At 41.2% G+C, this 26,491-nt stretch overlaps 2 protein-coding genes across 2 annotated transcripts; one reads left to right on the top strand and one right to left on the bottom strand.

Annotated features, from left to right (window-relative positions):
- Positions 1-16,170: 16,170 nt before the first annotated feature.
- On the bottom strand, positions 16,171-20,063 carry ALG2 (ALG2 alpha-1,3/1,6-mannosyltransferase). Its single transcript, XM_068194287.1, has 2 exons — positions 19,609-20,063; positions 16,171-17,101 (listed from the first exon to the last, which is right to left on the bottom strand). The coding sequence occupies exons 1-2, from the start codon at positions 19,939-19,941 to the stop codon at positions 16,199-16,201; spliced, it is 1,236 nt and encodes a 411-aa protein (XP_068050388.1). The 5' UTR covers positions 19,942-20,063; the 3' UTR covers positions 16,171-16,198.
- Positions 20,064-20,203: 140 nt separating this feature from the next.
- SEC61B (SEC61 translocon subunit beta) lies at positions 20,204-25,592 on the top strand. The gene is made up of 4 exons (XM_068194302.1): positions 20,204-20,337; positions 20,438-20,535; positions 21,181-21,282; positions 25,259-25,592. Exons 1-4 carry the CDS (start codon positions 20,335-20,337, stop codon positions 25,344-25,346), a joined length of 291 nt encoding a protein of 96 aa, XP_068050403.1. The 5' UTR covers positions 20,204-20,334; the 3' UTR covers positions 25,347-25,592.
- The last annotated feature ends 899 nt before the right edge of the window (positions 25,593-26,491 follow it).

Here is a 26,491-nt window from a genome sequence, read left to right on the forward strand (position 1 = left end):
AGCTGAAAACATCAAACAAACCAACGCAATCAGATGTGCAGGCAACTCTTCTATATTTTGTTTGGAAGGACCTTAATATCTCGTGTTTGTGGATATAAACTGATGTGTCTCTTTGGTATGTTTTCTTTGCAGTCCCTACAAGTTCCCACTTAGAAATATTTACCTCACAGTGAAGATGGACAGCTGATCAGAGACATTAATCTCTGCTTTTGGTAGTCACCTTTTTTATTTCAATAACATGTTCATTGAAGACACTTTTTTCATAAACGTTTTCCCATGAACCTCCGTTTCAAAAGAGATTATTCAAACAGCTTTTAAACAATTAATCTTTTGAAGGGTCTAATTGAAGGAAATAAACCTGTAGAGAATCTGACTGAACCAAAGATCTTCAGCATCCAAGATTATCTATCTGTCACCCTCTGACCTATTTCCTTTACACTACTTTTTAATTTTTGTAGCAATTATAGTGTATATGGATAATACCTATTAGCATATTTATGGTCATTGCTTCATATTTATTGTCTGCACAACTCATTAATCTTCATCTAGTGTGTGAGGCTGACAGCTCAATCTATTTTGCAATCTCTGGGCAGCAGCCATATCCAAAAAGCTTTTGTTTCCCTGTAAATAAACTGTGTTCAGGACCAGAGAACAATAGTACATCATGCAGTGATTGACACAAGCCATGGCTGCTAATCAAAAGTAGATTTTATTACCAGCTGAGTCAAGTGCATTATGGGGGCATTGTTCTAGCGCTGTCAGGGCAAGAGCATACGTAGTCAGTCACCTTCTCAAGATGGGCTGATTGTTCTCCAAGATTAGACAGAGTTGCCTTATTATCCATCCCAGACAACAAGGCATCTCACCCAAACAGACGCCTTTACAGAAACTGCCTGTACATTGAATTGATTTGAATTGCTAATGCATAATCTGTCCAGCACAGATGTGCAATGAATATTTGGATGTTGTTTTGCATGTCAGTTGAGAAGACTGAATGATGAGGTGATGATCGTTCAGTGATGGGTACTGGACATTTGCCAACAATTGAGTTTGAGCACTTTCCCTGACAGTAATCAGATCAGCTTCCAAAACGTCTTTTCTTCAATTCACTGACAATTTATGTTAGAAGATAATGCAACTCTCTCACAGTTAACACAGTTGGCAGCAATTTGCATTTTTTTCGTATAATTAAATTTTTCATTTCACCCAAGAAGAAATATATGCAAGCTGCCTATAACTGATACAGATATTCCAAGACACTTCCAAAGTATCTCTACCCGAATAAGACGCCATCTAGATAGGCCAAAAATGGCAAAACTCTTCACAATACAGGTAGCACTAGTTTCATTAGTTATAAAGTCACATTTGCTGTGAAAAAAATAGCAATTTTGCTATCAAGCCTTATTAGGTAAGGTCTCACAAAAAACAGTTAATGAAATCACATTTAACATATGAATGACCATTGTCATGCTTAGGGTAGGTCAACAAACACTATTATCTGATTTAAAAATTCTCAGTGTCTGTGAGGATTGATATAGTGTAAAATAAGAACAGAAAAGAACCCCAAAAGATTGATATTATGACATCAAGGGGCTGATACGAGCTCGTGCAGTGACATCAAATGATTCAGGTGAATGTGAAAGTGGTCATTATTTAGTCATAATCATAGAATCATACAGAAATTTAGGTTGCAAGGAAGCTCTGTAGATCATCCAGTCCAGCCAGGGAATTATCCTGTTATTTGTTCAGAGACACACTTGGTTGAGTTCTAGGTATCTCCACAGATGGTGATTCCACATCTTCTCTGTGCAACTTGGTCCATTATTAGATCACCCATACAGTGATTTTTCCCCTGTGTATCTAGTCAGAATTCTGCAAATTATGTCTGTTATTGTCCTTTATCTATGCACCTCCAATGAGATGCTTCATCTTCTTCATATCCCTCATTATTAAAACCCTACAATTAGGCTATAAGTAGCTAACAAGGAATTGTTAGCTTACAAAATCAGAGGATTGTAAGGACACTTCTCTGATATTCAAGGGATTTTACCTTCTAACTTTATTTAGGTATGTGTCTAGTGAATCTCTAATCATATAACCAATCACTTTTCTCAGAAATAAATACTAATGCTTCTCAAGAACTTTTAGAGCTCTTTTTAGAATATATTAACTATTAATATATTAATATATATTAACTATTGCGTGGTCTTTATCTGTCTTTCAAAGGTAGTGATGAGTACTCATGAGTGTGTAACATAGGGGGGAATCACTTCCTTTAACTTATCAGTCTTCTAATAGCCAAATTTACTATAGCTAGGAAAAGACTGGGAAGTGATTGACCCAGAAGTGTTACAGCCAAAGTCAAAAAGAAGTTTACAAGTAAGTTATATAATATTTTCATATGTCATCCTTTTCCAAGATTAGGCTATGTGTGTCTCATTTGGATTTTTATTATCATTTTCATCTGCCAAAAGCAAGATATCATCATCCCTGCATTACAGATTAAACAAATCACAAAGGTGCACTGGTGACTTTTTGGGGGCAGATAATTAAAGTTTTGGAAGTTTTAATTTTGTGTGCTAAGAAAAAGAGAACTAAACATTTACCATCTATGTGCACTGTATACTCATATCGGCTGAAATTCTACAGAATTTCCAGCTAGAAACCCAGAAAAAAGCCTTTGAATAAGTAGCCTGGGAAGACTAAGTTTAGGGCTTGAATGGAGTTAGGTGGCAAAAATCTTTTTAATGTCCACTTTGCACATCCAAATTCCAGCCTGTGCTCCTCAGAGCTCCCTTTGACTGGATCATACCCTACAGTGGTACCTCTGCTTTTGACCTTAATATTATGTTGGAGAGCGTAGTCACTCTTGATGTTGTAGTTTATGCCAGGACTCTACTCTATAGTCCAAACATATAAAGTGAGACCCTGCTCAAAGCATATTCTACAAAAGAGGGAGTAGTCCTGCCTTGAATGTTCAAGCTGTGAGGCTTTACCCAAATCAGGGTGAAGCCCTTCAAGAGCAGCACCATAGGAACCAGAAGCAGAAGTACCACTCAAACATGGAATTATATCCCATTTGTTCTCTGCCTTCAAGGAAGTCTTCATTATTACATTTGGCTTCCCACAGATTCTTTCATTTCCTATCCTGACCTGCTACATGCCTTTGACAGACTGAAATGGATGCTTAGGCATCATTTTTAAGGCTTTAAGGACAGCAGTACTTGAAAGATGTCCTGGAATATCCAGTGCTAATGTTCTGAGATAAATAATAATTTTATTCCAAAAATATTTAACATAAGCGAATATTCCTGCACTGCAGATCCTTTCCTTATGTTTAAATGTCTTACTTTACAAAACATGGAAAATTACTTTAGCTACCAAATAAATGTCAGCAGCAGGGTCTTTGATTTTTTGAGCCTGAAACTGGAGGTAAAGATGAATTGTTGTTCCTTTACGTATTATTCTGTAAAACAAAATGCATACAGAAGTGACAAAACTGTGTCATCTGCCAAGTTAGCATTCCATTTGACCCTGAGGTTGCAGTCTTCCAATGCACAGCTACACTAACAAAACCTCAGATTACGGGAATATAGACTATTCTAGCCTCTGGGAAGGAGAAGAGTCTCAATCAGTTCATACAGTCTTCAAGACATACAGATTTGAGGGAAAATTTTAAGTCTTTCTGAAATCTAGGAAGCAGGTTCATGAAGCTAATAGACCAAGTATACACACCACTAATAAGTTATACCTCTCTCTTAAAGAAATATAAGATTATATGTTTTTCTGGAAGAAATTTGTTGAAAACAAAAATAAAATGTGAAGCAATAGAATTCATGGTCAAAGTCCTGTTATTAAAAACACTGAGTTCTCACTGCTATTCAAATATAAAAACAACTGGTGCCTTAATAAAGCCATTTCAAACACACAATCTGCAAACATGAAGTAAGTCTATGCAAGTATGGGCACCTTTTCTAGTTCACACATATGGATAAGAACAATGTGTGCTCCAGGGAAAGTGCTGAGCAGTTCAGAATGGCTCAGGTCCCTTGGGGCAGCTGCTTCCTCAGCCAGGGAACCTGATCCAGCAGATCCTAGGGCAGGCCTGGTGGGTTCAGTCCGCACAGAAGCTGCTGGCAGAGGAAGGAGGAAGAAAAAGTCTGTGGTGCCTACCATCTCTAATCCAAGCCAGAGGACATTAATTCCGTGATGGTATCGGCTTACGTGACTCGCCAGATCTCTTCCTGATGTTCCAGACTGCAGCTTCTGCATCCAAGGAGTGCACTCCAATGATGTGTGTCTGTGGTCAGCATTGCAGGGTCCAAGGACAGAAACAAAGTACTGTTTTCAGAAATAAAAGGGCAAGTCTTGTCAGAAGACAGAAGTTGAGCACAGAGAGCTTAAAATATATGGACTTCTCTTAGCCTGTAAATTGAAGGGAATATTATTTTCCTGTTTCCAGGAGATTTTTGAGGTCATATAAAGTATGCTACTCAGGCATTATGGTAATAAGGATAGTATAAGCATTTAATACTGACAAAAAGGTTTCAAACACTAATACACGTGAGTACCTGTGTAAGTGCTGCAAATGCTTTTATGGTGCTTTGAAAAGCAATTAATGACAAAGTGGTCAATCTATCACATAGGTGAGGGCTCTGAAGACCAGATGGCCTGATTTACTTCTCAGTTCCAGCTGCAAGATGCATGGACAGGTTTCAAACCATGCTAAAAAGGACTGAGAGGCTTCCTTGGAAGAACAATGAGTGGTTGCTTCTTTTAGATTCTTCTAGGCCTTAACAGCCTGTTTCAATTAAGAGAAACCTCTTATTCTTCTGTTTATTGGAAAGTTTTTATATCTGGAGGATGTTTGGATTTGGCATTAATATTCTGGTTTGAGAATGGAGGCTACAAATAAATGTAATACAGCATCTGAGATATTGTAAAGGGTAAAGCAGCATGAGTAAGGATGAAGTACAGTAAGAAAAGCACACAGTGAAAGCCCTCTCAGGAAAGATCACAGAGTGCATCCTCTTGGCAGCCACACCTAAGTACGTGAAGTAGAAGAAAGCAATCAGCACTACTCAACATGGATTTGCCAAGGGCATGTTGCCTGTGGCCAACCTGACTGCTCCCTGCATCAAAATGCCTGGTATCCCAAGTGCCACGGAAGCTTTTGTAAGAGAGAGAAAATAAAATCAGTCAAAAAACACCCAGCTGTTTGTAAAGAAGCTTGCAACTCTAAACAAAAGAAAAAACTTCTTAATCTTTACAGTATTTAGGGAAACATGTCTGTCCATGGATAAATGCCTTGAAGCAACAGTGCCTTCAGCAGTTAGGTAACTTTCTTCATAACAGAGAAGCCTGAAATCTACTGAGCATCACACATTCATGACAATATGATGCAAGCCTTATGGAAAGGTTCATCAAACAGATCTAAATCCTTGTGGCTAGTTCTTAAATGGGAAAGAAAGTGCTTCCCTATTTATAATGCTAAAGCTCCTGGGCAAAACACAGTGAAAAGACTTAAATTAAATGTCAAATCATGAGGTGCTAACAATAAATAATGAAGAGATTTCTGCTGCTTGTGGTGGCTGCAGATAAGACACTGGATAAACTATTTACTGCAGGTAAGTTGAACAGTCCTAGATGGATCATTCTGTCCTAGATGAATTGTCTGTGTCTTTGTTACTTGGATGAGTGAGCAGACTGGTGTGAGCCTGTGCTGGCCACATCTCAGGGCTTTTATGGTCCCAGGCCTTGTCTGTACTGCAAAGTAGCTGAAAGTGTGCCAGAACTTCAAGAGCAATTCTCTCTCATCTTTTCTCCTTATGCAGTAGAGACCCACCTGTTGCACTCACTGCCCCTACTTGTCTGCATTGTGTGATGATGAGTGGGGCTACAAGGATGACACCATGTAGTGTGGTTCATCTCGATCATTCAGGTAGACATTATTGTGGTAAAAAAAAACAGGCTGCAGGACCTGATTAGTTGAAAGAGGTTGCCGTATCCTCCAGTGCAGTAGGTGACTGTGAAGGGGCAAAAGCTAGAATTTCCCTGTTTGCACTTTGACACCATGATCGAGTTATACCTACATCTGTCTCTTTCTTACCATTATTTTTCCTTTGTGCCAAGGTCCACGCTTGTTGGTTTGTTCTCTTAAGACACTGGGGTGCCATTAGAATGTTGAGGTTGCTTCTTGGGCTCCAGAATCTGCCCAGAACCCCCAGTGCTGATGACAGAGCGTTGAGTAACTCTTTATTCCCCACAGCAGAGTGATATTTAGGAAGATGTCTCTCTTTTCTTGGATGGAAAAGCCATGAAAGTTCATATTCATAAAGCCATGAAGGTTAAATATCAGCAGCTATTCTAAGTAAACGAGAGAATTGGACATGCTTTCAGAGTGTCAGTGAAGCTGCTGAGAGGAGTTAGTGCCATCGGAAAAAGCAGAATAAATGTATAGCATTTGCTGGCTCTTCTTTGGTACAGAGGAATAGGACTTGAAATCTTATTTGTTCCGCTAGATTTTGACACTTGTCAGTTCCTGCCATGGTTATGTCACAACTCATGTGAAAGCGAGCTTCATCAGCTTAAATGAGATGTCGTCTGAAAGTCTATGGATAACTTTCTGGCTGTAGGCCCACCCCCATCCATTTCTCCTGCTCTTTTCCTCTGTAGGGGTTGAAATATTCTTTGCAATTAGCAAAGGGAGTCTGTTAGGGAAGGAATACAAACAACATTTCAAAGTTGAAAAACCAGTTTTATCCTTCTTGTCCCTGTCCACCAATACCAGCACCAAGCACTGTAAAATGGCCAATTTGAGATTTCTGGGAGGTGAGAGTTTCAAATGTGAACTTGGTTACTATGCTCACCTTGTAAAGGCCTGGAGTGACCGTGGTGTAGCCTGTCATTTTACACGAACATTGGGAATCAATCACTTGGCATTTCATGCATCAGTGTTTAACAGCACAGTTCTAAGATGAATTTTGAACCCGGAATCACTGTGGTGGAGCAAAGATGTAGAGTCCTATGGAAAGGAAAAACATGAAACCTACTGTTGGAATTGATCAGACTTAGATCCTGCCTTAGCTTTGTCCATTTAATGCTCTTAAGGTTTTTTTTTTTAACTTGCTGAAACTACAGTCTCTGTTATTTGTTTTAATCAACTTTCTATTGCCATTGTAAATGATCTTGATCTTTGCCTGAGTGAGAGAATCTGATATAAAAGGATTCTTAAAGGAGAAAGGCTAAAACTAGATGAATCCTGCAGGCAAGAGAGAGGAGATTTGAATAAAGTTGTAAAAGGAGTTGATCTTCCTGTCTATCATCTGCTTATTATCCAGAGGAGTTTCCATCCAAGCAGCTGTAATATTGTGGTGATTGAATACTGGCATGTGAGTACCATGGATCTTTTTTTTCAAATTCATACCATAGTCATTGGAAGAGGTCTCACGGAACACAGTGTATTGCAGATTTAATCTTTCTTTCACTCTTCTGTAGGGCTTTCAGATGCTCATAAGAGAACAGCATCTCAATGCCACAAACAATTACACAAAGCAATTAACAATTGCTCACAACAGGTAAACAATTAATCACAACTGGCAGCAACTTCTGCTCCTTTCTTCTTGCACATGCTGACCATGAAGGCCATTCTAGGAAGAAACAGAGATGAGAACAGATTCCTGATTATTTTCTAATAGGAAGGTGTCTCTTGTATCACAATTAACAGTACAGAGGTGAAGAGATTGAGGAAATGAAATCCAATAAAAGCAAACTTGCACTCCCTGTCCCCTTCTCCAAAGTATTGCACAAGGGGACAGGGAGTGGAAGACACAGCAAACACAAGGTATCAATGTCAATATAACCTTTCTGGACTTGAGGTGCGGCTGCTTTCAGCACAGTAACAGCTTGGGTTTAGAGTACTATTTCCTCTCTTCTGAACAATTCTTCTGCAAGTCCAAAGCAATTACAAAATTTTAAGTGCCCCTACTCACTGCAGAGAATATTGCAAATTTAATTCTAATTGATATCTACTTCAGCCTCCAGAAATGTCTCACTAACAACCCCATAACCCTCAAGTTCTAGAAACTGACTTCCATTTAAGAATATATAGGCAGAAGGCAACCTTACTGTGAGCATCTTTATCCCCATGGAGGACAGCCTGGACTGGAGCTCTCTCACTCAAAGGTCAGCTCTCCACAGTGGGTTCATGTATAGAGAAAGTACTTTGAGGATTGAGCACCCCAGATTATTTATGAAATGTAATAGGAATACAAGATGGGGGATTTTACCCTCTCACCTATAATGAACTTACATATAACTTTAGTGATTAAAAATTCATAGATGAAGATTTTATTCACAGTAAATCACAAATCGGTATCTTAAGTTAAAAGTGCCAATTTCTTGTCTTGAATTACTACTAAAGTGTTAGAAGAATACTTCTATGCAGAAAACTAGATGCTGCTGGAATAGGTGACAAAGCATCCTCTCCTTTAAGTATTGTTAAATCAGACACTGGATGAATGGAATATCTCTTCTTGGCAGAATTCTCTTTGTATATTGCTTTTTATGTCAATGCATACATTTTTCCTCAGACAGGAACTGTTTCAGGAAGAGAGTTGTCTATTTTCATGTCCTCCAAGCACTCTATGTGCTCTGTGGGTGGTCTCTTGATTAATTTTTCCATGGTTTGGGATTCTGCCAAAGAACAGAAGAGGTCCAAATATGGATCAAGAATCAGATTATATTTATGTTCTGTTTTCAGCAGGATCTGTCCAAAAGCAAATGCTTATGTCTAGTATTATTTGTGTGCTAATACAGTTTCCAGCTCCTAATCGCAAGTATTGATGGACTTTCTAAGCAATTACTGTATTTGGACCATCACTTTAGTTGTTTTCATGTTATAATCCACACTGAGTTGTGCTGGTGTATATGTATTGTTTTTATTAAACCAATAAAACCAACAGTTCCACAGCCAGTGCGTTCACCCAGCTGATAATCATTTACCCAGAGCAAAGGCTACTTTCTGGTTTCATTTCTGCTAATTTCAGAGCTGGGCAACAGCTCTGTAACTCACACACCTCCAGGTCTGCCCTGCTCACCTTGGCTGGACATTGTGGGATGTCCCCTTCATGGCACACAGCTCCTGGCTCCCTGTTCCTTAGCGACCAAACGGTCCTTCCTGCTCCCTGGGCACTCTATGCTGACTGAATCCAGACACGTGGGAGAGGTAAGAGAAAGGTTTGATGGGAGAGAAACTGAGGCACCTAGGAATGGAGGTTGCCCTGGATTTCTCCCTGACCTATTTGAATGATATTTCCTTTGTCAGCACCAACATGGTTTCATTCTCTCTGACCACTGCTGAGCCCCCACTTCATTCATTAGGGCACTTCATGTTCTGCACTGCTCTTGTAGGAACCCTGCTTGGACCTCTCTCACCTAGGTGGGGCATCAAATGCCCTGCCAGACACATCACTAGGTCCCACCAAGATGTCCTTTGTCACGTTAGGCTTCTTGGCTTTCAGTTTGTTAAGAAAACAGGGGTTAAAAGAGAGATGAAGGAGATAAATGCTCTGTCTCTTGTCAGGTGCTAAAAGAGGGGTGCCAGTGGGAGACAGGTTCCAGCTAGGTTTCATGTTTCCATTGTTCTCTGTCCTCTTGTCCTGTGTTCCTGAAGGAGGTGGTGGTCAGGATCTCTTCCTCAGTCAGTCGTTATGAGGTTTGTACTACACACAGCACCTTGTTCAGCAGTGGGTTTGTTTACAGGTCTAATCCTAGGCCAGGTTTAAAAGAGTAAATCAGACAAAATGCTTGTCTTTCACAAAGCCGGCCATACAGTGCAGGAGTTCTGTGCATAATTGTGAGGGGAAAAGATCATTAAGTCAAGATATGTGTGTGTGCCTGTAAAGTAGGTTGTTTGAAGATCAACTTCCCCAAGACTGATTATCTTACATATGGGTTTTTAAACTTAGCAACTTTTGCTCCCCTTCTCCATGTAAAACCACTCCAAATGATTTCTAGTTTCATTTTGTCAGTCATTATACCTTTTCTATCTTTCAGTGCACAGAAATTGGAGTCATAAAGATACTGTAAGGTTAATAGACCCGTCTCAGAGCTCATGAGGTGAAACTTGTTGGTCTTCTCATATGACTAACAGTGCAAAAATCTGGAACAAACTCAATTAATCTTGTACATAGAATAGTGGGCACTAAAGAATGGCACACCCATAAATCAATAAAGAGTAACCCCTAATTTATTTCCTTTTGGGTCACACATTCTACTTTCACCATAAAAGCAGATAACTATAATTAAAATGCCTTTCCTTCTCTACTGTTAGTGTTAACATTCATGTTATTGAATATACCCTTCCTTAATACTATATTTTTTCAGTATTCTACAGCTATAGTTTCATTAAAAATACCCCTGTGATACTAACTGTATAATAAATTACAATTCAAAATAAAATATCAGCTATTTCATCCACGAGAGAGAATAAAGCCATAATAAAAAATAATAAAGTTTACCAATATGATAATGTAGCATGAGGTTTTTATAGACTCCATGCAAATGTTAAAATCTATAAATTTTTTATATTGTGTAAAATTGTAAGAAAAAGCAATGAAGGGGGAGGGGAAAGAAAAAAAAAGCAGCCGTCTCAGGTTGGCTTAATCACAAAATTTTCAGACTTCTTTTTAGAATCTGAAAAAGAGTGTATAAAAATATGCATATTAAAATATTTTTCTGGCCTGATTGACTAGATTAAAGGTAAATTCAAGAAGGAGAACTCTGTCTTTGCACATTCCAATCCACAGTATTGGTAAGTGAAGAAACTCTAAAGCCTAATTACCTCTCTCCTTGCTTACACCTAATACCCTGCACATACTCTGCCCTTATTTTTCCAATTATGCTTTAAACAACTTCTTTATTTGGCTTCTTTTTATTCATTTGGGGTTTAAGAGAAGGTAGCAGGATATGCAAATTTGGGGAGAAAGAAAGAGAGGAGAGGAGAGGAGAGGAGAGGAGAGGAGAGGAGAGGAGAGGAGAGGAGAGGAGAGGAGAGGAGAGGAGAGGAGAGGAGAGGAGAGGAGAGGAGAGGAGAGGAGAGGAGAGGAGAGGAGAGGAGAGGAGAGGAGAGGAGAGGAGAGGAGAGGAGAGGAGAGGAGAGAGAAGAGATCCTCCTTGCTGCCATTTTCTTTTTGTTGCATTATCCTTCACACCACACTGGTGGGATATGAATTTAAAACTCTCCTTGTCTTGTAGACTAATTATAACTTATTTAATAATGCTAGTCCAATATTTAATATTTCTTCTGACAACAGATTGCACAAGGCATATGCAATTTGATTTAAAGAAAACTCTCATAAATAATTTATTTATTTAAATAAAGGAGAAGAGAGGGAAAAATATGGATTTCTGAAACAGGTTTAAAACAGGTACAAAAACCTGCCTTTTTGGAAACTCGACACTGGTCAGCCTTGTTTTCTCATATTGTGTTGGTCTAGAGACAGCACAATAAAATGTACTTGATATACCCTAGAACATGCTGACTTGTAAAATATGGGGATATTTACTGTCCTCTCATGATGGACCTGCTTCCATTTAATTGACAGGAAGCTTGTCACTGGCAAAAACCATCCTGGATTCTATGTCCCTAATCAAAATTCTTGTTGGATTTCCAAAAATGAGGAGAGGAAGTAGGGAGGAAACAAAGCTACAATAAGGAACTGAGTGCCTGCACTTCTGAAATTATAAGTCTCTTTCTTCTGTAAACCTAAAACTTTTTCATGTATGGGTCTTTAAAACAGCAGCAGGGAAAGGCCAGGTTGGATGGAGCTTTGAGTAACCAACTTTGGTTTGGTGGTGGGTGACTGTGCCCATGGCAGAGTGGTTGGAGCAAAATGATCTATTTAATATCTCTTCAAACCCTAACCACTCCATGATTCCATGACAATATGAGACTAGATAAAGAGAGAGATGCTCAAGAGAACAGAAAAATAGCCTTACAGGATCACTGAATAGTCTGAGTTGGAAAGGATCCACACAGATACTTGAGTCTGACTCTTAAGTGAATGGTCCATGCAGGGATCAAACCCACCACCTTGGCATTATTAGCACCCTGCTTTAATCAACTGAGCCAACCTCAGGGCCCATGAGAACATAAAACCACAAGTCACAGCATAATCTGAAAACATTTAAGAACAATCACAGCTTTAATTTCTTGATCTGACACTCTACCTCCACTGCCAGTATTCCACATTTTTTGTCAAAAAAAAAAGTATGGGGCTTTCTGACCCTTCACAGGAGCCTGCCATTGTAAGGTGGGTTCAATCTATCTGGGATCAACATGTCAGTAGTCAGGGTCCACCAGGTATGCCAGGAACTCCACCCCATGTTGTTGAAAAGAGCTGACTTCTGGGGTTTGGCATGGAGTCATCAGTACTGGAATTGACTTAGGACATCCCTGGCATAGCCTGTGTGCCGGTTGAATGCTGGAGAACATGAACATGCTGAAAATACCACTACAGTTATCAAGCAGACTGTGCAGCACATGATGTGCAGAACCATGGAAGGTGGTCAGAGCACAGGAGAGACCAAACAGTACCAGAAGATCCTTGTAGCGTCTGTATCTGGTTCAGAAAGGGCTTTTCTGCTCATTCCCTTCTAGCATGCAGGAAGTGCAGTGCTTCTTAGAGTTTACCAGCTTCTTCTGATGAATCAAAACAGGCTTTTCCAGTATCATGGCTCTTCTAGTGGTACCTACTTGGAAGGGACCTCGCTTCCTATGGGCATGAGAAGCACACAAAGCTCCTGAGGAACAGAAAGAGTCATTCACCACATCCCACCTTACTGTCCTGCCAAAGTCTTGGCTAGCATTTCGCTATGGAAACAGATGTCTCTGAGCCATAGGGGCTATATTGTCTCACAATCAAGGCCAAAGCAGGAGCCATGCCCCCGTGTCTTTTTCTTTAGATGGATCACTCCCACAAATAGGAATTTTCCATCTGAGACAAACAGGACCTAGCAATCCAAGCTGCCTCTGAGAAGGCACTCTTGAGGCAGCAGAAGAACCAACAGCAGTGCTGGCCTACCACCAGAATACAACTGATAGACTGGCCCAAGCTCTGGGGTAGGCCAGTGCTGCTGCAGGCCCCCAGCCAGGTAATAGTTAGCATTGACTCCATTATTCAGAAGGCTGATCAATTGCTTTATTATTATATCATCTTATAGTATATTGTATTATACTTCTATTACACTATATTACAAGTAGCAAGGGCTCTCACTAACTACTAACTCCAAAACCCACGACTCTCTCTCCTGAGAGTCTCAACACAGCTGTGGATCTGATTGGTCATTGAATCCAAACACCACCACCAGAATCCAATCAAGCAATCACCTTGGGTAAACAATCTTCAGAACACATTTCACATGGGCACAACACATGAACAGAGACAATAATTGTTTGAATTCCTTGTCTTAACTTTCCCAGGCTGAAGCCTGAGAGAATTGTCTCTGTTCTCTCTTTGACTGAATTGAGAGCCTCCACAGGCCAGTCCTAATCATCTCATTTTGAGGGTCACAGACAGACATAGACTTTAAAGGAGTTTACTTTTCACATCCAGTTTCCAGAGTCGAAGGATTTGTGTATTTATTGGCCAATTACTTCCTCTGATGGAGCTCCAGCACTCCAGTGCTTGGCCACTGCAGTTGTGGTCCCTTTGAAAACTGTTTAAATGAACTAAGTCACCTGGTTTTGGACCCCATGGCCACTGTCTTCCACACAGTCACAATCCAGATTGCTCTGGGATATTACTACTGCTGATCATCTAGTGTCCCTTGGGATATATAGTATCTGGATAGGCTGCAAAGATTAACCATATCTAATAAATCCTAATATGGTTGTGCAGTCCCCATTGAATGGTTCTGGAAGACCAGAAAAACCACAGAAAGGTTTGAGTTGGAAGGGACCTTTAAAGACCATGTTGTCTAGCCTTCCTTCAATGGGCAGGGATATCTCTTGCCAGATAACTTCTCAAGATGGAAAGCAAGAGATCTTGAAGCAGCCTGCAGTACTCTGCCACACTTCTACACATTGACCACAGCTTCCTGCAACAATCCAAGCCTAATCTGCAGCTGATGGGGAGCCTGAAGGCCAGGCTCCATGCAGTCAGCCTCAGCCCTGAGGTGGTCCAACCTACCTGCCATGAAGCAGCAGGACTGGGGCTGCTCTGCAAGGGATGGCAGTGAAAAGCCAGGGGAGATCACATCATGGGACAGTGACCACACCGACCAGGGCACAGCACCAAGCAGGGCAGCCTGGTGACAGTAGCAGCTGTTGACAGTCACAGCGATCACCAGGTAAATGTGAGATGGCAGGTCAGGCCCAAGTGGAATCCATGAAATTCAGTGAACAGAAGCTGCAGGATATAGGACTAGGCACATGCCTACCAGCAGCACAGCTCAGGAAAGGGCTGGAGGCTAAGGCTGGAGCAGAAACGGAGCTACCCCTGCAGCTATGCTGGCAAATGTGCACCAGTGTATCTCTTAAGGCTCCAGGTTAACTCCAGCACAACTGATGGAGGAGAATGTAACACGGACTAAGCAAGCACAGGAATTGGCCCCAACCACCTTGTACCTTCTAAATGGAACTTAAAACCAAGGCCAAGCATGTCTCAAGGATGTTTATCTGACCACAGATAGTTTTCACCATCACTTCTGGTCCTTCAGTCATCCATTGCCACACCCATGATGAAAAAGTTGCACAAAGATTTAGGAAAACTTTTAAGGGTCGGAATGGAGTAGAAATAAAGGAACAGGGGCTAGAAAGAATATAGATTTAGGTTTGCCAGTTTTTCTGATTGAATAGAAATGTAGGAAACAGGGGCTGTGAAACTATCCACGCTCACTCCATAACAAAAATTAGAGTGTTCCAACTTCTTGATTAAAGACGATGACAGACTTTGATTTTTGTTTGTTTTACTTCAAATAAAAGCCTTATAAGTATATTGAGATGTAGGTTTTGGTCCTAAGCAACAAAAAGAATTGTCTCTCTTTCGTGAAGTACTAATGTGGAAATGCCTGAAACTATCTTAAATAGAAATGGCAGAATTCAGTCTACAAATTATATTTCATACCACACTACAAATTGTATTTTATAAGTAACACTGAATTTCACTGGATCTATTTTCACACTTAAAATTCAATTGTGTAGACTATGTGTGTTATAACAAACAGAACCATCAACTAATACAGATGGGCTAACAGAGGCAGATGAACAAAAAATATATTCCTTTCTCCAGATCAGCTTGGAGAAAAAAAATCACAGTAGTCATGTGTGCACTCACTGCATTAGGAAAACATAAAGTTACCACTAAATTAGGCAGAATGTCTTTATTGCCTGGTCCAGATTAAGACCTTTTCTAAATGTGTGCTGTCATTTAGAATGAAATGTTAAATATAGAGAAAATAATTTAAGTATCTACAAACCAGAAATTCCCAAAGTAAAATTACATCTTCAAGCATTTCAGGTAATGAACAAACATAGTTTTCAGCACTAACCTTTTTACCTGAGGTAGTCTGATAGCCTTGGTGTTATTCAAGTGTCACTTCCCCCTGCTCACACACCTGTATGCTTTTCTGACACCCAGTGTGACTACACAATGCAATTGGACAAGCACAGTAATGCTCAATCATTTAAAATCCATACCATTAGTATTCCTAAAACTGCTGGGTTTTGAAACACGCAGTTGGTTGGACTGTGCAATTCTCTCCATAGTTAGCTGAGACAGCCCTTTTACTTACAAGCTACTGTGACCATTTTAAATACATAAAAATAAGGCTGTGTGTGTCTTATCTGGACAAATCCAAATTTTCTAAGTTGAATCAGCCATTCCATACAGTATTAAATAAAACATGCAGGAATTTTCATAGTAAGTTGCTGCCATTAAACTTCGCATTTTTCCAAGGCACAGTACACAAAAGAACTCCTGCAATGGCAGATCAGCCTACTACATGAAAATTTTAACCTTCCAGTGACATAGTGGAACATGTTTTGCTTCTTCTATGTGTCAAGTGACATAAGGCAGCGCAAGAAGCAAAACAAGAACATTCAGCTATCTCTAGTTCTTCATTAGTCACAATGAATACTAGTCCCTTACACAAATGAAAGACACAGTATTGTAAAATATAACATAGGAATGTAATTTTATTCTGTTAATCTGCGTATGTATTGGTACAACTGTTCTGAGAAAGCTTCTGAAGAAAATTTTTCCATAACTCTCACTCTCCCAGCTGCTCCCATTGTGTCCTTTAAGAGAGGATCTCTCACAATTTTTTTCATGGCATCAGCAAATTGCGTTGGCAGAGGATCACACAAAAATCCTGTAACATTATGTGAGATTGATTCTAAAGGACCACCTGAATTAACTGCTATAACTGGACATCTCATATACATCGCCTCCAAAGGGACAATGCCAAAATGTTCGTTGCTTGGTGTATAAAGCACACACACAGAATTACTAAAAAGAGAGATTTTCTGTTCATCTGAGAATGATCTCAGAAAAGTGACATGGTCATTAACATCAAGTTTGGCTGCGAGTCTCCTCAGCTCTTCATAGTGCTCCACATTTTCCAGAACTCGCTTATCATAACCACCTGCCATAACCAGGTGAACTTCATCCCACTCATGAGAATCAAGTCTCCCTCGAAGTTCGTGCAAAGCTTCGAGAGCCAATGCCAGATTCTTTTTTCTCTCATACCTATTAATGGAAAGGAATAGGAACTTTTTCTTTTTTGGTATCAGATCAGCTACGTCTGCAGGAACAATTTCTTCAAAGCTACTGATGTTGAGCGATGGGTAGAGGACATCTGGTTTTATGTGTGATAGGGACTTAAATGTGTCTTTGAACACGCTGGCAGTGAACTTGCTGTTCACAACGATACAGTCTGCCATGCCAGTCGTGTACTCTTCCAGCCAGTCGAGTGGCAGTCTGTAGAGGCGCTTCAGGAAAGATTCTCTCTTGGTCAGAAGTTGATCGGGAAAGTGGCAGTAAAACAAAACCTTCTTACGGGTTCTGGCCAGTCTAAGTACAGGAATGCAGGCAGACACCTAGTGCAACCAGAGACAGGACAAGAGGAGAGGTTAACTGTTTGTGTCAGTGCCACCAGTGTGTACATGTGATTTCAAAGCCATGCTCTGAGAGCTGCTGCTTTGCAAGCCAAGTGCCTTCTCCTTCTCCCCCACACAAGCACATCAAGTTGTACTCCCTCATCCAGGACCTCTTGTGGCCCTATAATCTCTCCCAGCTCCTCACCAAGGTCCCATCAAGCATCAGGACTTCTCCAAGTACCTCCTTCTCCCACTACCCAGGGTGCTGGGAGCAAAGTCCAAGCAGCAGTGGCATCCTCTCCCTCCAGCTGCCCCAGAATGTAAGAGGTAAATTGCAAAATGTGGAATAGGTCAAGATTATCTAAAGTCAGGATGTTCTTTGATGTAAGATCTTTGTATACTTTCAAGCCTTATCAGCAAGAAATAAGACCTCATCAGTGGAACTGTCAGCAGCTAGCATCCCTTAGTCAACGACATCCCTGCATTTGACAAGCCTTAAAGGTGTAGTTAATCAAGATGTGGATTTATGTCTATGTCTACATTGCTAACTTTGCAAAATACTCAAGGTCCCTGTATCCTCTAGCTAAACTATGTTCATTATAACACTAAAAAACGCATCCATGGGTCAGAAACACCTGTTTAAGTGAAGACCATTTCCCTGAGCAAATGTAGAAGTTAACTGAGGATATGTAACTTGTATGGAATCACAGAATCAATTAGGTTGGAAAAGAGATCACCAAATCCCAATGATGACCCAATACCACTGTGTCAACTAGATGATGGCATAAAGGTCTACATCCAGTCTTTCCTTAAATATATTCAGGACCGGTGACTCCATCACCTCCTTGGGCAGTCCATTTCAATGTATAATCACCCTCTCTAAAGAAATTCTTTCTAACGTCCAACCTAAGTCTCCCCTGGTGCAGCTTAAGACTATGTTCTTTCATTCTGTCACTCACTGTCAGGGAGTCTCCCACCTGCTAGAACATCCTTTCAGGCAGTTGTAGAGGGTGATAAGGTCCCCCTGAACCTCCTTTTCTCCCAGCTAAACATCCCAGCTCCCTCAGCCATTTGTCATAAGACTTGAGCTCCAGACCCTCCTCCACCTTCACTGCCCTTCTCTGGATAATATTAACCAATCATAATATTATGAGAGGCTGAATTTGGAATGTTACTAACTTTGAATTTCTGTGTATAAAAGATGGCACAGAAAGTCTGATGGGGTGTCCTTAATTTGTGCAACACCGTGGAGCAGCCAGGCTTGCACAGCTCTGAAACAAACCATCAATGTCTCTCTCTTGAGTGTGTCATTATTGGCTTGTTGCACACCAGATAATGAATCCAATTTTGTGGGGATTTGATACTCCAGGGTTCTGAAACATGTCTCTTATGAGAGACTGCAGGAACTGGGCCAGTTTAATCTAGAGAAGAGAAGACTAGCAGGGCATCTTATTAATTCATGTAAATATTTCAAAGGTGGATCTCAACTCAAGAGGATGCTGACTCTTTAGAGGTGCCCAGTGACGGGATGAAGAGCAGTGGCCAGAAACTAAAACATGAGAACTTCTACATCCACATGAAGAACTTCTTTACATTGAGGGTGGCAGAACACTGGAACAGGCTGCCTATGGAGGTCATGGAGTCTCCCTCTCTGGAGACATTCCAAACCCATCTGGATGCGCTCCTGCACCACCTGCTGTAGGTGACCCTGCTTTTGCAGGGGGTTTGGAGTAGATGATCACCAGACGCCCCTTCCAACCCTAATGTGTAAAAATGCCTATTTTATGATTGGCTTTTCACAAATATTAAATTGTATACTATATGTATTATGTTATATTGATTTAAAGTGCTGTATTAACATTTTGATAGTATGGAAAATGTAGTTAAGATAGAAACTATGTATGTGGGGGTTTTTTTAAAAAGAATGAGATACTCGCTTTGAGAGAACAATCCCAAAACACCTAAATCTTCCAGAGAAGAGGAATTTATGGTTTTCTTATCAGAAGAAGCTAATTTCTTCAGACCTTGCTCAGACTTGAAGATGCCATGGGGATTAGAAGAAGGAGTTGACATATTCCAGACAGAGTTTTTTATTTTAAATAGAATGTATGCATAACCAGTAAGTATGTATGGATATGCAACAGTGTATGGTTTTTAAGGGTTATTCCTTTGTTCACAAAAGATGCTTATTGCGGCTTAAGTGCCCGAGAGCATCCGGACATCCGTAATTCTTTGCTTTTTATTGTCTTTTAATTGTCCTAACTCTAAATTTTTATTACTCTAATCGTATTACTATTTTTACAACCATTTCATTATTACCAAACTTTTAAAATTTTAAAAACCAAGCGATTGGCGTTTTTCACACCTAACAATTCTGTGATTCTGTGAAGAGCAGCCCATCAGTACCCCCGCCTGCAGTCGGGCCAGCGGCAGTGGCGCTCCCTAGCCCATGTCCATGCCCATGTCCATGTCCATGTCCATGCCCTTGCCCATGTCCATGCCCGCACCTGGTCGCACACGAAGGCGTCGAAGGTCTCTCCGCTGAGCAGCAGCACGTAGAGCGCCACGAAGGCCATGCGCAGGGCGGCGCACAGGGCGTGCCCGCGGCCGCACAGGCTGCGCGGCAGCCAGCCGCCCGCCCGCCGCACCGCCAGCCCGCGCGTCTCCGCGAAGCAGCGCCCGGGGTCGTAGTGCGCCGTCCAGATCTGCACCCGGCAGCCCCGCGCCCGCAGCGCCAGCGCCGCGTCCACCACCAGCCGCTCCGCGCCGCCCAGGCCCAGGTCCGGGTGCAGGAACAGCACGGACGGGCCCGCCGCTCCCGCCTCCTCCGCCTCCTCCATGGCAGCTGCCGCGGGATCGCATGCGCAGCCCGGCAGCCCCGGTGGGACACGTCAGCCTTGCTTCCCTTCCTCCCGGGCCTTCCCGCCCGCTCCGCCCGCCGGGCGGCCCGCTGCTGCCCGACTCGCCGTTCGCCGCGGTCCCGCGCCGGCCCGGCCGCTGCGCAAGGAGCGGGCGCGACCGAGGCGTCACAGAGGGCAGCGGTCTCGGAACGCGGCCGCCGAGCGAGGGGTGCAGGGATAAGGGGCTGCTGCTGCTCAGGCGTTATCCGGGGAAGCCGCGAGGCCCCGGGATGCGCGGCGCGGGGCGGAGCCTGATGCGGGCAGGGACGTGGCCGGAGCGGCTGTAGCGGAGCGTGTGTGAGACCGCGCCGAGCCCGAGCCAGCGCCGCCGCCATGGTGAGAGGCTGCCCGAGGCGGGGGGCGGCTGAGGCGCCCCTTCCCCGCCGGCAGTGCTCGCCGCCTCTCACCCGCTCCCGCTTCTCTCCTCTGTCCACAGCCCGGGCCCAACCCCAGCGCCACCAGCGTCGGCTCCTCCGGCCGCTCCCCCAGCAAGGCTGTGGCTCCCCGCGCCGCGGGATCCACCGTCCGGCAGAGGTGGGTGCCCGCCGCCGCTCCCCAGCTGGGACAGCTCTTGCCCCCGTCGTGCGCTCTGCTTGCCGTGCTGCCCGGGCTGGTGCCCTCTGCTGACGTGGCAGCACAGGCTGAGGCTAGTCCAGAGAAGAGCAGCACTCTTCTCTGCTGGGGAAGGGTCTGCAGCATCAGTGCTGTGAGGAAGGGCTGAGGGCGCTGGGGGTGTTTAGCTTGGAGAAAAGGAGGCTCAGGGGTGACCTTATCATTCTCTGCAACCGCCTGAAAGGAGGGTGTAGCCAGGTGAGGTGCTGTGTCTTCTCTCAGGCAACTAGAGACAGGGTAGGAGGACACAAGTCTTAAGCTGCGCCCGCTTGGACATCAGGCAGAAGGGGCAATTAGACACTGGAATGAGCTGCCCAGAGAGGTGGTGGAGTCACTGTACCTGTAGGTATTTAAGGAAAGATTGGATATAGCACTTAGTGCCATGGTGTAGTTGACATGGTGGTGTTGGGTCATAGGTTAGCCTTGATGATCTTAGAGTCGTTCTCAACCTAATTGATTCTGTGAAGTGTACTATTTCTGCAGAGTCTCGTGGGCTGCTTGGTTCTAGAAGCTGGTGGAGTGCTAACGTGTTGTTTGGTCTTTGTTTTGTTCTGTCATCCCTTAAAGGAAAAATGCCAGCTGTGGGACAAGGAGTGCAGGCCGTGCCACGTCCACAGGGACTGGTGGGATGTGGCGGTTCTACACTGAGGACTCGCCAGGGCTCAAAGTGTAAGTTGGGTGAATAGGTGGTTGCAGGCTTGAGGGCTGTAGAGTTCCCCTGCCTACGCAGTCTTGCAGTCTTTGAATTAATAATAATAATCTGTCAGTGTTCTGGTGTACATGGGCAAACATGCTGAGTTGATGGTTGGGATGACGTATTTAATCTGTAATCCTGGAGAAGGCGTTTTTAAAGATACAGTGGTTTTAAAAAGGTAGGTACAAGTTGTATTTTGTAATTGCCAAAGCTTACCCTAAGTGGTCTTTGAAGGCTGTGAGCAGTCACTTTGAAGTTGAGAAAGGCCACTTGTCTCAATGAATTAAAGCATCTGTGTGCATGTTTTCATTCTCTTTCAAGTAAATATTTTGGGTTTTGCCTTATAATAGCTATGTTATGATCCTGTGCACCCCTTGAAAATACAATGTAACTGATATACCGTATACTTGCATCTGGTGTTTTTTATTAAAAAGCTGCAGATAAATTACTTTAGCTGAACTTGCCTAGAAAATAGCCTGCCAATACCTTGTGTATCTCCATTTTCACAAGGTGAATATTCCAAGATTATGATCAAATACCTAGTAGTGTCCCTTAAACTATACAGAGAGCCAAAGTTTTTACTCTTTTGACCAGTCTGAGTCATTCAGATGACTTTCCAAACAAACTTTGCAGCCTAATACTTGGTGTAGCCAAGATGGAAAGTGTATTTGAGGTGATGAGTGTGTGGTAAGTTATACCCTGCATGGAAATTTGTGCTTATTGTAGAATTACAGTTCACGAGCTCTTGTTCTTACTGGCTTGAAAAGTCTTGAGATGCTCAGGGCTGACCCTGTTGCTTGTTTTTTTTTTTTTTTTTTTTTTTTGCTTCAAATCCATTAATATTTTCTTTTGGAGTTCTTCAAGAGGGCTGCTGGTAGCTGCACAAATAGAACATTTGGGGAAGGACTGGTGATAGGCTACTTAGTGATAGTTCTGTGAGTAATCCTTCCTTTGAAATTGTTTTACATGCTTTCATTTAAATATGTAATTGAAACTTTAGAAAACAAAATGTATCAGCAAACCACCAAAGCAGTGATGTTCTGCTTTGCTTACTGCATTCCGAGTCCAGAAAGGAGACAAGGCAAAGAAAATGAGGAGCAATAGTGTTCTAGAGCAAATCTATGCAGATAAGCAAGGCAACTGTTTTATCTGTTGTTTGATCTACTAAAGTTCAGTTTAAAAAATGAATTGCACCAAACAAGAAAAAAAAACACAAACAGGAGGGCATTACGATTTTTTTAATAGACTTGTGATACAAGCTTTAACAATTTTGCTAAGTTTCCTTATGAATCCTTTGATTTCACTTTTGGTGCTGAATGGCACTCAGTTGTTCTCATCTTCAGTGTAAACAGATTTTCCCATCTATTTATGTTGAAACACAGTGGTTCCTGATTTTAAGGTTTTGGAGCACTGGGAGTGGTTTATTTGGAAGCTACTTTGGGTAACCATATGGTCAGGTTTTAATGAAAGAATCAAACCTATAAAAGTGAGTTGGTTTTACAAAGCACCTCACACTAGATTGCAACTTTTTATGAGTCATGGCTTGGTAGCAACTTTCTTGCTTACAGCTTTCTAGGTATTTTTCTTCAATTTTGCTTTTTTTCCACAGCAACAAATTATTATTATCTCTGCCCTGTTTAGTAGGCTTTAAAGTGAGAATGGGTTATCAGGGGTTTGTGATTGCTTCAGTGATGTGCTTCAACTGAAGCTGTTTTTAGAAATGGTTGTGATCACTACTGCATAAAGCAATGGTAAAGCTTAGCCTGGTAGTGGTGGTGGGTGGGCTTTTTGGTGGTTTTTGATATTGTTTAAAATGCAAGCTCTTAAAATTACTATAAAAATACATAAAACCACCTGAAAACAGGTTAATTCTTACTAGCTACAATGAGGGGAATTTTACTCTAGATAAAAAAGTTTATATTATTTTATATTGTGCAGAATTAGACTGATGTTTTGGGTATTTTGTATCTGTATTCAATATCCAAAATAATAAAGATGTTGAATAGGCAAGTTGGTTCCCATCAGGAAAGATCCTTTATTTGCATTGCAAGATGCTTCAAGATGTGTATTCCTTTAAAAAACAGCTATTAGTGAAAGGGAGTTGTGGAGGATTTGGCTGAGAGGGGATATGATATTTTTCTCTTTAAAGCTTGGAGATTACATGCTTTGAAAAGAAAACTAAACCCAAGCTTTTTAATCTTTTTGGGTCACTTGGTGCCTGTGGTTCCTGTATCTTGTCTTGGGCTTTCCTGCTTAAAGAGCTATAGACAGTTTCCTGTGGATAAAAAGTCAAACTGAGCTTGTGGTACAATATGCAGCCTTATGAAAGACATTCTGAGAATTCACAGTACCAAATTTTTAGAGGTGTCTGAATCCATTTATTTATTTGTGGTGGCCTGAGAAGATGCAGGTGTGAGGAGGAGAATTGCAGGGTTTCAACAGTTTTCTTTGAGACTGGAGGAAATGAGATATATGTGTCAGTATTGGAGAGTTGATTTTTCTCTAGGAGTTCAATGTCATCTTCATGTTAAAAAAATACTGAACACACAATCAGTCCCCACTGTTTATTTCCATGTAGTTCTGTTCTGATTACTGGGGCTCTTTGTTCCTGTGTGCCTTTGGCAGAGCAGCTTACCTGTTCCTACTGCTGAAGGCTCAAATGAATTAAATAGTAGTTCAGATAGAGTGTAAGGACTATAAATTATGATTTATATTATGTAGGCTATAAACTTACATGTATACATATATATAAATAAATAAAAACTATAAAATATATTTATTTATATGTATAAAATGCTAGGGTTTGAGAATTATATTCTGTTGCTAAGTGAAACCCCTTGAAGAAGTTGCTTGTGTAGTCACCATGTATGTGGACTTTGTTTATTTTGTTATTGGTTTATTTGCTAAATGCTTTATGTCTATGTTCAGGATTCTCCATACCCAAATAAGTCTAAGTCTGATAGATAATAACTGAGTTTTAAAACTCAGTGTAAGATTACAGTTGTAATCATTTCAAGTATGTGGATCATGAGCTCATAGAAAAATGCGTCAACTCTCCGAATCCCTTTTCAGTCTCCTTTTTTTTTTTTTTTTTTTTTTTACTTTGTATTCAGGTAGCATTTGCATGCTTACAAACAGTACCCTGGAGGGTAACACAGGCTGGATAACAGATTTCCCAATAGCATGTTGAAAATCAAAAATGAGATTGTGTGAAGTGAGTGGTATGAAGGAGTGTTGAGTGTATGTATTAATGTAACTGTTGCATCTCAGAAGAGCATGAAACAGCTAATTGAAGCTATCAGTGTGCACCCTAAGATTAACTTGTTTTTTAAAAACATTACTATGCAATTTATGAACAATATATGAAAGTAAGAATGAAAAAAACCTAATTTATTCATTTTAGGTAAAGATTTAATGATTTAGTTTTGCTACTTTATGTATGCTTTTCAAGAAAGCAGAAGTCCCGTCTTTCACCCACTGCTGCCATTGTTTTCAAATGAAACAAAACCTCTAAAATAAAACAGCTAATGAGATTTTTTTGCCAAAATTTTAGTAGCCGCTAGAGGACTCTGTTGTTTTTTTTATATCGGACTGCATCTTTGCTCAGTTGGCTATCTGAGTTGTAAACACAGGGGATACTTTTCCAAAGACTGTGGAAACAGTGATGAATAATAATGAACCTTTAATGGCTTTCTTAACAAGGGGGGGGGATTTGTTGTGCTTTTTTATGTTACATTTAGGGTTTTATAGAACTGTCTTGTAAAATATTGGTGGCAGCAGCAGTTTTTTGATAGAGATGACTATCCCATTTCTATGTGCCTTAAGGTATTTCTGTGGGAAGGGAAGAAGTGTTTTCTTGTTCAATTTCATATGAACTGATGAGCTCACTTGGCTGATAATGGGCAAGACAGACTTCTTTTTTATGTTAATGCATTTTCTCTTTATTTTTAGTGGACCTGTTCCAGTTTTGGTCATGAGTCTTCTTTTTATTGCTTCTGTGTTTATGCTGCACATCTGGGGTAAATACACTCGTTCCTAGACTCAGCTGCCAACTTAAAGCATACATCTTGGACCAAAACTATGGTGGATCCTGGTTGTTCTTGGAGAGAGACTGGGGAAGCTTCCTATCACCTGTTGAAGTCCTGTCAACTTTGGCTATAATACCGAATTAATTTCTCAGTTCGCTACTTGGGCAGCTTTAAAGCCTGTCATGGGTCATTTTATATTTGTGTCTGTACACTTAGAATACAGGTGTTGCAATAAAAGTTGTATATGGAAATAGAAACAGTCTTAACTGTATTTTTTCCTCTTCCAGTATACCACAGCTAAGACATTTTATTAGTGGTTTTCTTAAATAATCATATTTCTGAGTAAATGCTCTTTGACAGTTCAAACCGGATTCTTCCAAACTATACATTGGTATATAATTTTATGCTAGAAGATCTTCTTTTGTGATAAAATCAGGTTCACAGACATGAGAAGGTAACCAGTGTCCTTGTTGAAATAAAACTGAGGTACCAGTGCTGAGATGGGCATGTTCTTTTAACTCCAGAAGAATAGCTGGATATATTTAATTTATTTTCTAAATGCAAGTTAAACTTTACTCAGTGCTTGTTATACATAAAAGTTGTATAGGTATGTTTGTTTTTTTCAAGCTGCACTTGAGGAACAACATGAACTGGTACCTAACTGATTTTAAAAAGAATAATTGCATGGCTGTCAAAGACATTTTTCACCCTCAGTCACATGGTGTGGTTCTTGGGGCTGTCCTGGGAAGGGCCAGGAGTTGGACTTCAGTGGTCCTTGTGGGTCCCTTCCAACTTAGGGTATTCTGTGACTGAGTGACTGCAGGTCCAGACTCTTTCAAGGAGAATTAAATTGAATGGGAGGATTGGAAAAGCAATGACTGCATTTCAAATAACAGGATATGCAAATAGCTGAGATACAGCTAAGTGCTGCTTCAGATAATCACTCCAGTTGACTTCTGGTTGTTCAGTATATTCCTTTTGAACAGTCACATAGCTCTTTCTTCTCTTTTTAAAGGTATCTACTTATTTGTGCATTAGCATTTCTCACTGCTAATATGATCTTGAAGTTGGATAGAATTATTTTAGCCTGCTGTTCATATTGAGTCCTGGATGAATATCGGCTTGTTATGAGAAAACAATATTCTTAGTTATTCAG

The sequence above is a fragment of the Anomalospiza imberbis genome, chromosome 1 (genome assembly GCF_031753505.1).
Source record: "Anomalospiza imberbis isolate Cuckoo-Finch-1a 21T00152 chromosome 1, ASM3175350v1, whole genome shotgun sequence".
Classification (NCBI taxonomy): domain Eukaryota; kingdom Metazoa; phylum Chordata; class Aves; order Passeriformes; family Viduidae; genus Anomalospiza; species Anomalospiza imberbis.